The 13,369-nt window shown below is 38.3% G+C and overlaps 2 protein-coding genes across 7 annotated transcripts in view; one reads left to right on the top strand and one right to left on the bottom strand.

Annotated features, from left to right (window-relative positions):
• CSPP1 (centrosome and spindle pole associated protein 1) overlaps positions 1-4,800 on the top strand; it is a 42,038-nt gene extending 37,238 nt beyond the window's left edge. For 4 of the 5 annotated variants that reach the window (XM_072411089.1, XM_072411088.1, XM_072411085.1 and 1 more), the window contains 3 exons: positions 192-301; positions 406-559; positions 1,582-4,800. In XM_072411089.1, the coding sequence (XP_072267190.1) occupies positions 192-301; positions 406-559; positions 1,582-1,808 (491 nt within the window). In that variant the 3' untranslated portion in view covers positions 1,809-4,800. The remainder of the gene's footprint in view (positions 1-191; positions 302-405; positions 560-1,581) is intronic. The other variant, XM_072411087.1, reaches the window with a different exon arrangement.
• Positions 4,801-7,555: 2,755 nt separating this feature from the next.
• ARFGEF1 (ARF guanine nucleotide exchange factor 1) overlaps positions 7,556-13,369 on the bottom strand; it is a 103,234-nt gene continuing 97,420 nt past the window's right edge. For both annotated transcript variants that reach the window (XM_072411082.1, XM_072411083.1), the window contains 3 exons: positions 12,468-12,606; positions 9,847-9,964; positions 7,556-8,885 (listed from right to left, as the gene is read on the bottom strand). In XM_072411082.1, the coding sequence (XP_072267183.1) occupies positions 8,652-8,885; positions 9,847-9,964; positions 12,468-12,606 (491 nt within the window). In that variant the 3' untranslated portion in view covers positions 7,556-8,651. The remainder of the gene's footprint in view (positions 8,886-9,846; positions 9,965-12,467; positions 12,607-13,369) is intronic.

Here is a 13,369-nt window from a genome sequence, read left to right as displayed (position 1 = left end):
GATCGATAAACCCGAACTTTTCTCACTGTATTTTCATACAGTGAGAAAAGTTTGGGTTTATCAATAATTGTAACTTTTTGAAGCCCGTACCAAGGTCGGGCTTAACTTAATAAATGAACACTTTCCACAAGATGTCATGCTGGTTGTGAATTGTACCTCTTATTAAATGGGAATTTCTGAACATTTTAAAGGTGAAAATGGAGAACCGTACGCTACCTTCGCTGATCTCTATCCTGACATGCAGCCATTGTCTACAGCCAGAGAACGACGTAGACGCAAGCAGCATACAGTGGACTTTGATGTATGACAATATTTCTTGTAACTAGCGATTTTGATTTTTCCCTATTTTTCAAAGTTGTTTACTATTATTTTTTTGGACTTAACCAAGTATATCTTTGTCTGCAGAGTGAGATCCCTACTGTCCCGCCACTACCTTTAAATAAGCTGGACACCTTTTCTGTGAACTCTGCTTCTAGTTTTAATGTTGAAGAATTGCAGAGCAAGAATGAGGAACGTCTGAGAAAGCTCAGCAACCTCCAAAGGAGCACAGTGAGCACAGGTGGGCAATGTTTAATAAAATGAAGGCACTCTTGTTTGTTTCTTGTAGTAACTTTACATTATGTATAATTGTGAAGTGAAATAATTTATTAGGACCAATGAACAATGTTCTTCCTTAAAAGAAAACCTTCATTTTCTTTTGAGTCAGTTTAAATTTCGAATTGCTTACAACATTTTGGTTCTTTAAACACAGAAAGGAAGAATCTGCGTAGTCTTGATTCCAAAAACAAAAAAAAAAAAAAATGCTATAGCTCGCATTTTATTCCAAATATTTTACTGGGATTGAAGTCAGGGCTCTATTCAGATCACTTGAGTTCCTTCACATCAAACTCATCAGGCTATGTTTTAATGGAGCTGGATTGGTTGTACACAGTAACACTTTGTTACCTCAGGGTTGGAACTGCAAAATTGTCTCCAATGTCCTTTAATTCTCTGTCGTTATCTTTATCTAAATCTACTATCAGTATTACATACACATACAGAAGAGTTTGAACCAGCAAACAATAATTATATATAACAGATTTTTAGGGTACACAAGTATTTAAAAGCCTAATCCATTATTTATTCCTATAATAAAACAATTCTCATCATATTCCAATAATCCAGATTTATTAAGCCAAAGTATGGTTTGTTTTAAAGTATTTCTCACATCTCAACCTTTATTATAATCTTCTTCAGGAAAGGGATATGAAATCTAATAATGAAACGCATACATATATTTTAGTACCTAATACAGCAAATATTATTTAACATACCTGTCATTTCCCATGTTATAGCAATTTTCTCTTCAGTGCACAATACAGAAGTGAACTGGAATATATTAAGTTTGGGGCAGGCAAGGACAGGGTGTGGAACATCAGAGGTTAGCCCCCTTCCACCTTTCTTACTGTTATTGGGGTGCGGTGTTCCTCAGTTATGCTTCTAGGAATTCCTTTTAGTTTAGTTTAGTAGGAGATCATGTGGGAGGAGGTTCAGAATTTGTATGTGTGCTTGAATAATATTCAGTGTTTCTTACTTTTTAAGATGAAGATCCTGATGGCTTTGGAAATGCAGACGATCTGCTGAAACGTTACCCTCCAAAGTTTGACAGACCGCAGTCTGTGGACACAGTGGCAACAGAACCATGGATGCGCCCTGGCACATCAGAGACGCTGAAGAGGTTTATGGATGGGCAGATGAACCGGGAGAAATCAGCCAATGAAAACGCCTTAACCTTTAACTGGCAGGGCCTGTCTACGGCGCATGGGTGACCATCCGCAGTCCAAGGGCTGATGTACTAAGCTGTGATCTGAGACAATCTTTACATATTTATGGTATTCTCTTATTTATTGGGTCAGTGAAAACCATGCACAATGTTTTCTCTGAGATTTCTCAGATCCAGTCCATGGCATAGTCCTGTGTGTGTGCCTTTACAAGTTTGTATGTTCATCACTGAAGCACTTTCTTGGTAGTTTTTGCTGATTATGAATGTTACAATTTAAGAGACAGCTATTTGCTTTTTTAATATAAATAATTAGGACACAAGACGAGGAATCAATGTATAGCACTGCATAACAAGAAATCCAATCAGTATCAAGTCATTGTAGTGACATTACAGTGCAAACATTGGACCATAACTAGAAGTGTCCCTAGAATGAGATCACAGTAATCTACAAGGTCCAATGCTGGATTCAATAACGTCCAATGAAATAGGTGAGATGGGTCAATAAATATTACATTGTAAAACTCAGGTTGTTTTTTGTACAAGCTCCTGTGCAGAGAGAAGTGGAAGAAGGCAGAAAAGGAGGATATAATGTCTAATATCTATTATATTGTATTTCATCTCTTTTGTAACTCTTTGTTTCAGTATTTATTTGTCATTTTTAAAAAAAAACTAAACTTAGAGAGGGAGAGTAGAGGCATATTCATAAAGTTATGAGGAGGAAGGATGGTCAGGGTTAGGGGGTCTGGTGTCTAGAGGAGGCCTTGGCAGGCCTACAGAGGTGGCAAGAAGCTATTACTGCCTCTAACAGGCCCAAAATATTGCCAGTAATTTTTTTTAAGTAGGATGGACTGTAAGGAAAACTTTCAAGTTTCAGTGTAGTTAAGTTTCTGAGAAGGGAGACATGGTCCAGAACCATCCCCAAAACTAGAAAATGGAGCAGCTGGTGGTAGGAGGTCCAACTATTCAGATGTGAAAAAAAGCAGGATCTATAGAAGTTAGTCACCCAGTGGGATATTCGGAGGTGCCTTAGGCAAAGTGGTTCCTATTCACATGGGAGGTGAATGTGAGGTCTGGATCTCCCCAAAGCCCAGGATCATTGCCCTAGAAGAAGGTGAAATCATAAAAAGGCCGGAAGAATAACACACAAAGTAGGACCTTACATTGGATGGCATTGTAGGCCTCTAGAGGTACCAGTGTCTGTTCTTGTTCAATGGAAACCAAGAATATAAAGAATGAATGTCAGCACCAATTAACCATTTGAGTAATGACGTGCTGTATAATAGACAAGAACCTCAGGTAGGCCAATGCTCCCACATTGTTTTGTGGTGAGTTGGTGGATTGGGGGGTGGATTGTGTTTAAGACAAGTAGAGCCCACAGCTGCAAAAAATAGAGACTGTAGAGGATTTCAAGAACTCTATAGGCACCAAACTTCTCAAACTCAAATCTGGGTCTGCCAGTGTTGGCGGCTTCACAGGTCCTTGAAAGCACCGGGGTGAAATTGGCTGTAAATAGCTGGGGGGGGGGTTCATGTGTGAGCCAGCTGCCCCCATATTTATAGCTGTTTTTATTTATTTAGCATTCAATACCAGATATTTCTAGAGCTAAAACCATAAGTAAGCAGTAAACCTTCTGGCCTTCTAAACCTTCTGTATTACCATTTTTGAGCATCCATTTTGTTGAGCTGGACTTCAAAACAACACCCAAGCACAAAGATAAAACACATATAGGAGAGATGTTTTATCTACCAATGACTTCTATACTACAGGTGAGCAATACAGCTATCGGTCAGCTTGATGTTACCAGTCTGAGATTGTAATATAGGAAGCTAAAACCAAACCAATGTCAGGAACTAGCACTTGAATTTTTAATACATTGAATTTGTGTAAAATATACATTTGTATCAATTGTTAGTTTTTTTTTAGATCTTCCTGAAGATTGTAAACTATGACAGGGTCTTCACTTCTTGTATTGTAGTTTGTATTGAATTTCTGTCTTTTACTTTTTACCTTGTTATTTATTGCACAGCGCTGTATTGTATGTTGGCGATTTATATGTAAAAAGTGAGGAAGTTTAGCTTTAATTTTATATTACAGTGGTTCCTTACCTGCTACTGATCTGTTGATGCTGATTCCAGACATTTCTTTATATGTTTAAACATAATGTTTGTATTGTAGGAGATATTGCAGCTCCCTTAATCTGTGGAACCTAAATAGATTAATTAATGGCCCTATGTTATGTTGCTGATTTAATGTGGAATGACAGGCACTTCTGCTTCCAGAGACAAAATAACTTGTATAGCAGCAAACTATTGTAAAATCAAGGCAGTCTTCCCTTAAAGTTAACCTGTCATGTTCACTTAAGCCTAAAAACTAACATTACTGATAAAGTAAGGTGTGTTTGTCTTCCAGTGAGTTCCTGTGTGTTGGGAATACCCTGGATGTTAAACATAGGACATATACGGGGCATGGACTACTCCACAAGCAATATCAGTCTCGTGATCGGGGAAAGTTTGACCGCACCTAATGAAGCTGACTGATTGTTAAGCTGCCATGTGCCAATATGACGAGGCTATGTGAATAGTTTCACTAGCAAAAACTAAAATTCCCCAATATTTTACCACCGGACATAAGTATGACCTCTACATCAGGAAGGAATGAGAGCCCTTCCAGTATCCTTATGTACCAACCTCTGACATCGGCCATTCTAGGTGACAAATAGTTTTTTTTTCGTAGTCTGTGAGTGCTCTTCATCAAACAAGGTTATATTTTCTGCAATTTCTCATTACGTATACTTGCATTTATAAATACTGTTAGAAATGATCTGCTATACAGTTTTTTTTTAACATTTCAGATCAGACAGCAGCATTTGTTATCGTTGTCTGATGAATGTAATCAGGAGAATCATAAAATCCCACCATCTTCATGAAAAATTGATTCCACTGATATAGTTTTGTGTGTTTTTGTAATATTTGGTACTAGAAGTATATTGTCATGAAGTATTTTATAAATTAATAAAAGTTTATTTTTCATGAAATTGATTATACCTTGATTATTAAAACCAGCAGTGCTGTGGGAGTGGGGGGAGCAGAGAAGTGTAACGATGTATTTCTCTTCATTCGGAATGGCCCAGCACACAGCAATGTACAGATATAAAATGTGCAGTTTGGAGTCTTCCATGATTCACCAGGTCAGATTATACATTATTGGTTTTAGAGTAAATGTGTGAAAGTGCAAGTCAGCTGTATATTACCTTCAAGCTCAGTTGTACAGACTGCTCTACGCTGCTGAAATTCCTCACTTTCTGGTTGAAGGACATCCAGCATCATACTGTGACTCTTTCCTCCCCAATGCTATTGTTCTTGAACTGCCCTTTTATTCATTGGATTTTAGTTCTTTCAATCGGCCTAGGAATGCCCTCTCCACCGGACTGATATCCACCCATCAAGGTTTTCATATTTGCCTTATTTCCAGAAATAGGTACACTGGATTAAGATTCTGGAGGAGTGCCAAGATGCTACAGTAATTTTTTTTAGAAAACCATGCACAGAATTCTATAACCAGCCCTAATGTGCCTTCATTACATAGAGAAGCAGATTTAATGACAACATTGCCATGTAATGGAAAACATAATGGGCTCCATTTATAAATATTCCCCTCAATTTGTTCATAATATTTATTTCCTATTGTAACAGCTGTGCACTTTTGACGATTGGCCACTAGGTGGCAGAACGAGTCATTGTTTTATTAGGAACTGAAAGGAGACTGTGAGGACAGATGGGATCATCTGTCAGCAAATTTCAGAGGAATGGACTGGGAAAATTATTATTAGAGCCCAATGCTTTTTCATTTACCAGTTTTATTAGAATGGTTTGTTGGGCTGAAATAAATTAAAGCTCACCATTTTAGACCTTTGTTTCTATGAAAACTCCTTAATTCTTAAGAAACTTTATTCTTAAAAGTTACCTGCTAGTGTTTCATTGCTTGCATTTCCAGTTGAGTGGTCTGATTATTACAGCCTGGTTTATGTGTCCCCCAAACCATACAGACTGGCATCATTTTCAGTCAGATTTCTGAGCTACCAAACCTTGGATAGCTGGGTACATTGTGTCACGCTGTCCAGAGACCAGAGGATTTTACCCCCCAATGACATGACAATGTGCTGCAGAAATCTGAAATGAAATTGGGCAAAGGTAAGTCCCTGTAAGAAAACTATTACCAGTCCAAAGACTCGTGGAGAAGTGAGAAGAGTTTGCTTGGTGCTTGGAGTTGATTTGCCTTTAAATATAATCTGAACTAAATCCATTTATTAGCCTATCCCTCTGCCGCCCATGAGAGCCAAGTAAAATACTTTGAGATGCAGGAGACCTCGTCTTACCTTTCTCCAACAATGACATTCTGTCCACTTGTTTCTTCACCAAATCTGTTCCGTCTGCTTGAAGCTTACAGAAGGCCACAGACCCTTACAACATGACAGATTGGCTTTTTTTGTAAGCATATGCTTTCTGGCCAGGGTATTTGAAATATAATAATGGCTGCACAGAACTACAAACCCATTTGCAAGTGAGACATGGAAGCTGCTATTTCTGAACTCTGACCTCAATACTTTATACACCCCTGGCACACACACTGCTCCAAATATATGATATATATTCCTCTGAAAGCATTTTGTAATATTTACCCCAATTAAAAAAAAAACGTAAGTTGTGATCAGAAATTTAGAGCTTCTCTGTATCCAGTTCACACTTCCTGCATTGTTTATTACCCTCCTGGTTCTGGAGCTAAAAAACAATCAGCCCTCATGTTGTAGTGATCAGGGAGCGGGTGTATTGTGTAGTCTGGTGCTCAGCATTTTGTAGATTTTTGTCAGCCACAATATGACATCCAGGAAAATTATGGTTATTTTCCTCTTTGTTGCAGGGATGCTAGGAAATGTAGTCTTCTGTATTCTGGTTGTCACATGCTTACACCTGATTGACAGATTATTTCTCATCTCTGAAATCAGTTGGTGGGAGAGTCAATCGCTTTGCTTCCATACACTGCTTGTATTTGCTTATGAACCTGATTGCTTTATATATATCACATTGTTTAATTTTGGGTTTAGTTGGGCCATGAAGAGAACCTCTCACCACCTGCGGTCACAATGGGCCATGACAAAGTGAAGTAAATTAAAGTGTATGTTTTGGATATTGTGTACTCTAATAAATATTTTACATTCTATTCTACGTTAAAAATTCTACACTTTCTATACATATTATATACATTCTACATTAAACATTTTACATTCTATTGCAATACTGTTTTGTAGACTATTTAGGAAACAATCACTGACTATAAAAAACTAGCTCTGCTGTGTTTTATTACAAACAGGTAATAAAAAACATTAGGTGAGGTGCTTTCAGAAAATGAATGTGTGAGATATCCTTTGTGTTTGTGTTGCAGAACGGGATATTTATTATACTAGATGTTCATGGACATTTTTGTTTGTAGGGATAAAGTGATAGAAATACAAAGCATCCTAATTTGTGTTCATTGTCACTGGTTTGTACACAAGCAAGGAAAAGGGATTGTAGACCACACAAAGATGTCTTCCTTGTACAGACTACTGTATAAAAATAAAAATTCCCCATGCTGCAGTAATATTATAGGAAACAAGCACAGCAAGATAATAAGATAGGTAATAATAAATACCCACTATGCTTTCCAAATAGGTTATTTGTAGGTCAAAACCAAAAACCGTTCATGCGCTCCAATCCTTTTTCCCTGATACACAAGAAGGGCATCAGGACACCATCATGGTTTGCAATGATGAAAGAATTCAAAAACTTTATTGACCTATAACCTGATTAGAATATGCCAGATGAGAACCAATATAGTACAGAAAGTTGTACAGAATTTTACATAGAAAACTTTACAGATCTGTACCATATACATTTTGTCCAATAATAATTCTACATCCACCGCAAGAAGGAATGCTCAACAAGAATCTTTTCTTTGTTACCATTGAAGCACAATTCACAGTAGTGATATAGTTCCCCCCACCCCTTAAACTCCCACCCCCCAAAAAATTAACTTTCCCACAGGCCAAACCGAAGTCAGATTTGTTACTTTTAATATATTTAACATTAATTTCTGTACAGAGTAAAATCTACATCAAACGAGGGAGCGTTGTCATAATAACAGATGAGACTCGGCTACACAGATTCAAGTCCCAGGTTGCCTGTGAGGAAAAATCGCTCATCATTTTATTCAAAGCCCTACGATTATTTTACAGAGAAGTCAAATGCAGTATTGTCAGCCTCTGCTTGGAAAAGTCAGCAGCAGTAACATCAGGGCTAAAATAGAGTATTAAAGAAAACTAAAAAAATATTTATTCTTTCAAATCTCAAAAAAACCTAGTGCATTCCATAAATGATAAAATAATGGGATCTGCAGCAAATCAGTGAGGAAATGAGGAAATCAAATATCGCAGGAAGATCGGTATATAGTGTTTTATCCTTTATATTACAGACCTGCACATCTGTACATGTTTACCCCACAGATGTCAAAAAGTTCTTTCATTAACAGAGTACAACATAAAAAGCAACATCGAATTCCTTGTACTCTTCTTGGTGATGAGGGAGAATTCTTCCATCGTAAAGTATTAGTAAAGGAGAGGTGAACTCAGCCATTCAGTATCCTCATAGATCAGGGATTTCTAAATGTGTTGTATGTTCTCCCCTTATCCGCCGCACTGCACACAGCAGTTAGGGCTCTGGATAAAGAGAATCCAGCTCTGTGCTAGAAATGATCCGGTAAGGGGACAGTGTCCACTACAAGACAATCTGGAGTGTAATGAAGCGTCATATTCAGCAGCTGTACCATTAAAACCGCATAAGAAAATGTTCCAGGTTCAGAGGTTACCTTCATGGGCGGCCTTCTGTCTCTCCTCTCCTTGGAACGGTAGGTCAGTGAGCTCTAGATTTTGTCCTGACCTGTCCTGCTCCTGATCTGGGGGTAGGGAGATTTTAAAAACTAGCCCAATTCGGTGGAAAAACCTTCTGAGGATTGCACGCAGTTCTGGGATCAAGTCAAACTGGATGGTTTCACACAGCAGGGGGTAATAACAGGAGGCGTGAGCCCTAAACTAGAAGGGAAAATATAAGCATTAGTATGTAAACTTAAATGTACAGATAAACAGCAGCATCCACATTTGTTTTATCGTTAGACATGAGGAGTTTGATTCAGTCAACTTCACTCAGGCCAAAATCTTGTCTATGGAAACATTGTAGGCAATAATTAGAAAACCTCATCAGATAATCCGTGACAACCCTAAAATTATCCAATGCTAAACGTGACTGTGATCCTTCTCCACTATTCTCTATTCCTCGAGAGATTGTTAGGGGTTCCAATGAGCAGTTTGTGCCTCTCTGGTCAGTTTAGGTGACACCCATGATCTTTTGGCTATCATGGTGACATTCGTACCACTGGCCAGCAATGTAGACGTTCTTCCCACTGATCACAAAGCTGGTACACTGTGAGCTGTGGATACAGTAATTATAGAAAGGGATCCCTGAAAACCTGAAAGTTATTTCAAGTGCCCCCCCCCCCCCCAAACATGAAAAAATAATATTTTCTTCCTTTTCTATTTGTATAATTCACGGGTATATTTATAAGTCTGATGGACAATTTGCTGTTATTTAACAGTCAAAAACTCTTTGGAAGATTTGCTGCCATTTGGTTTGGCCTGCGTGTACAGCTTGGTCATATAACTGTAACTGCTGGATTATCGATCTGATCTGACCTGACTCATTGTTTAATCTCACATTTACAGTCTGGGGGGCAAATGGGGACTTTATTCTAAAACTTTTACCTGTTTAGGTCAGCATACAACCCATATTTCAATACCTGTGCTACATAGAGGAATAAATACCGGAAGGCAAAGCCACCAAAAGGAAACTTTATTTGTCGCACAGAACAGCATCACTTTTATATCAGAAGTAATGACGGATACTGCTTGGATATAGGCCTCTATAGATAAATGGTGAAAATGACTCTGGAGATGATCACTAGACCCAGCGTGGCATGAGCTCACGCATCATACTTACTCGCTCATCGCTGATCTTCAGGACTTTAGTAAGAAACAGTAGTAAAAGGTTTGTCCAGGCCTCTCGGTGACTTTCTGAAGTAAGTGTTAAAAAGTAACTCAAAGCTTCACTACAAACACTGAAAAACAAACAGAAAGGCATCAGTGCAGTCATATTCTGGATAATGCAGCTGCTCTACAGGGATCATCTAGAAATTTGCAGAGGTGATGATCCTGTTTCTTGCACCATGTTAAGGACGGGGCCCTTTGATTTGTGATTCTGTATTTATCTTCTTTGTTATGAGAACAACAAAGATATTTGTAAATGTACACTTGATTTCATACAGGCAGATCTAAGGTATTACACTGGGGTATTACCTGCCTCCAGGCAGCAGATGGAGCTCTCACTGTCTCCTTCCTACAGATGTCAGGTTCTACTGTGAAAACTGTTATAGAGCTGACATTTCCATGCACAGCTGAATGAGTTCATAAAATGCCTTACTGTTCCTTCCCTGCCCATTCCAAAGAGACATTAGTGCCAGGATGCCAATTAGGGAGACATAAGCAAGAGAACTCAAAAGCAGTGTAAAGATCATTTAATTTTTTTTTACATTAAAGCAATGCATTTAAAGTGTTAAAAAAACCTTTCATGTATAAAATAAAAACACTTTTAAAATTTTAGGTTAACTGAAAACAAACAGAAGGTAAATAGTTTATCTGTAGTTAGTGCACAGCTAGAATGTGCCTTGTTAGATTGGCGCACAGAACACTAGAGATGCAGTCACTGGCAGCTACAATAATGAGAGAACATTCACCTGCTCCTGAACCGTCACTTCCTTATTGGCAGAACTAGAGACGTGACGATTTGTCGCTGATCCATCACTGATCAGATGAAGCTCAGGTTGGTTCCTGCCAAGTTGCTGACTTACAGATTGCTACTGTGAATTGAATTACATTGTGAGAATGAAGTGCTAGGTGAATATTATAATGGGTTTCTTGAGATTCCAGGAAGATTCACACAGAGCCCTGATTGTTTCATGGTTTTCTATAATCCCTCTAACTCCTCTCAGCTTAGCAGAAACAAGATTAACGTGTTTAACGTCCATAGTTGGAAAAGTCTTAGAGAGTTTGATAAAGAACCACATAGGGGAGTTTCTGCCATAAAATAATAATATAAGTGATAGTCAGCATGGCTTCAAGAAAGACCAAAGTTAATGATTCATACTCTGAATGGTCTAAGGTTATTAGTGGTGTACCCCAGGGTATGGTTTGGGTGATATAGAGTTTGGGATTAAAAGTACCATTTCCGTGATTGCAGATGACACCAAACTATGTAATGGAATTAAGTCCATACAGGATGTCTATAATCTACAAGCAGACCTGGATGTACTGTTTGATTGGGCAGCCAAGTGGCAAATGACATTTAATAAAGATAAATGTAAAGTTATGCACTTGGGTGTTAACAACATGCATGCTTCATACTGTCTAGGGGGAATACATTTGGGGGAGTCAGAAATGGAAATAGATCTGGGGGTTCTGGTAGATGCAATGCCAAGCTGCAATATCTAAAGCTAGTTAAGTACTTTCTTGTAATAAAAGAGGAATATACTGCAGAGATGGAGACATTATCCTGCCTCTGTACAAAGCATTGGTCAGACCACATCTGGAATATGCAGTCCAGTTTTGGGCACCAGTTCACATAGGACATTGTGGAATTGGAGAAAGTGCAAAGAAGGGCAACTAATCTAATAAAAGGAATGGAGGAGCTCAGCTATGAGGAGAGATTAGCTGAACTGAATCTATTCACCCTTGAGAAGAGACGTATAAGGGGGGATATGATCACCTTGTATAAATATATAAATTGTCCATATAGAGAACTTTCTTTCCAATTAATCACTTTGAGATCATTACAAAGAACAAGAGGGCACTCTTTGCATCTGGAGGAAAAGAAGTTTAAGCTCCGGATAAGGAAGGGATTCTTCACTGTAAGGTCTGTGAAAATGTGGAATTGGCTCCCTCAGGAAGTAGTTTCAGCAACTACTATAGATTGCTTTAAGAAAAAGTTGGATGTTTTTCTAGAAGCATATAGAATATAACTGGGTATTAGGGATTTAAAGTACAAATAACAGTGACTGTTCATCCAGTAAACATCCGATTGCCTCATGGAATCAGGAAGGAATTTTTTTCCCCTGTTGAAGAAAATTGTACCAGGGTTTTTTTTTTGCCTTCCTCTGGACCAACTATATCTTATAGTGTTTTATATCTGGGATATGTTCATTTCCCTAGTGGTTGAACTTGATGGACTTATGTCTTTTTTCAACCTAACCTACTAAAACTATATAATGAAACAGCATGATTGGTGTCTGTTTCATTCTCTTGGAACAACCAACAAATGCATGCTACTACCGCTGACCTGCTAGTTTGGCTGTCATAATGATCAAGTGGCTTTTTATACATTCCCAGATTGACGTTGTGACGTAACTTACTGCACATTTTTTTCTGAATCAGACATCCAAAATGCATTAAAGCCAGATAAAACCAATAGGCATTATCAGATGGCCGGTGCTGGAAACCTACATACATACAAGTATTCAGGTAGCCAAACACACAGTTTTGGATGGTATATCTGTAGGTCATACTCACTTAAGTAACCGATGTTGGACTTCGTCCCAAGCGCTCCTCCGACTCTCATCCATGTACATACGGAACAAAATCCGCAACCCACAGGCCAGGCTGCTCGTCTCCTGCTTCAGAAGATTTGGCTTTGATTTGCCTTTAAAACCTTTATAAAGACAGAATCTGGTCAGCCCAATTGTGTAGAACATTCATACCGAGCATGTATATGGTGGATGAACCTTGAAATTACATTTTAAATATACCCTAGGGGCTCATGTAGGTGGGCTTTGCTTATGAAGACTGTGTTCTGCTCTTGATAACATTGATTAATCTGGTCCACCAGCACCAAGAAAGAATGTCAATAGGATGATCAGAGTCTTGGAAACCCAAAGTAAAGCAGGGGCCATCATCCACAATCCTGATATCATTTACATTATTACTTTTCTACAAAGACTCGTACAACTCTGAAGCAAAGTTACAAATAATGTAAATGTGGATATTTGCTTTAAGGGCATAGGAAATAGATGTCCATGGTGTGGTTGCTTTTAAGATGAGAATTGCCTGTGCTTAAAATCTAAAATCAAATACTACTAATCATGGTAGATCTACATATCTATAGCAAGAACAGATAGCTCTTCTGCACATCCTTTTTTCCAACCAATATGGGATGGGGTTACTCCCTGAAAACTACAGTAGCACTCTTTTCCTTATAACTTCCATCTAAAGTAGATGATGCAAGGTTTCTGCCTACCCAGCCAACACTTGATCTTCCAGATTGACTTCTATCTGCTCCATTTGTGATTCAAATAACCCCATAAGGAAGCCTATAGGGCGAAACGCGTCGGAACTCGAAAAACATATGTACTGTCCTACAAGTGTTTTCATATGTTGTATTTTAAACATGTAATGATGGATCCTATGCATCCGAA

The sequence above is a fragment of the Pyxicephalus adspersus genome, chromosome 5 (assembly GCF_032062135.1).
Source record: "Pyxicephalus adspersus chromosome 5, UCB_Pads_2.0, whole genome shotgun sequence".
Lineage (NCBI taxonomy): Eukaryota > Metazoa > Chordata > Amphibia > Anura > Pyxicephalidae > Pyxicephalus > Pyxicephalus adspersus.
Note: the sequence above shows the minus strand (reverse complement) of the source record. Positions and strands in the feature narration are given on the sequence as shown.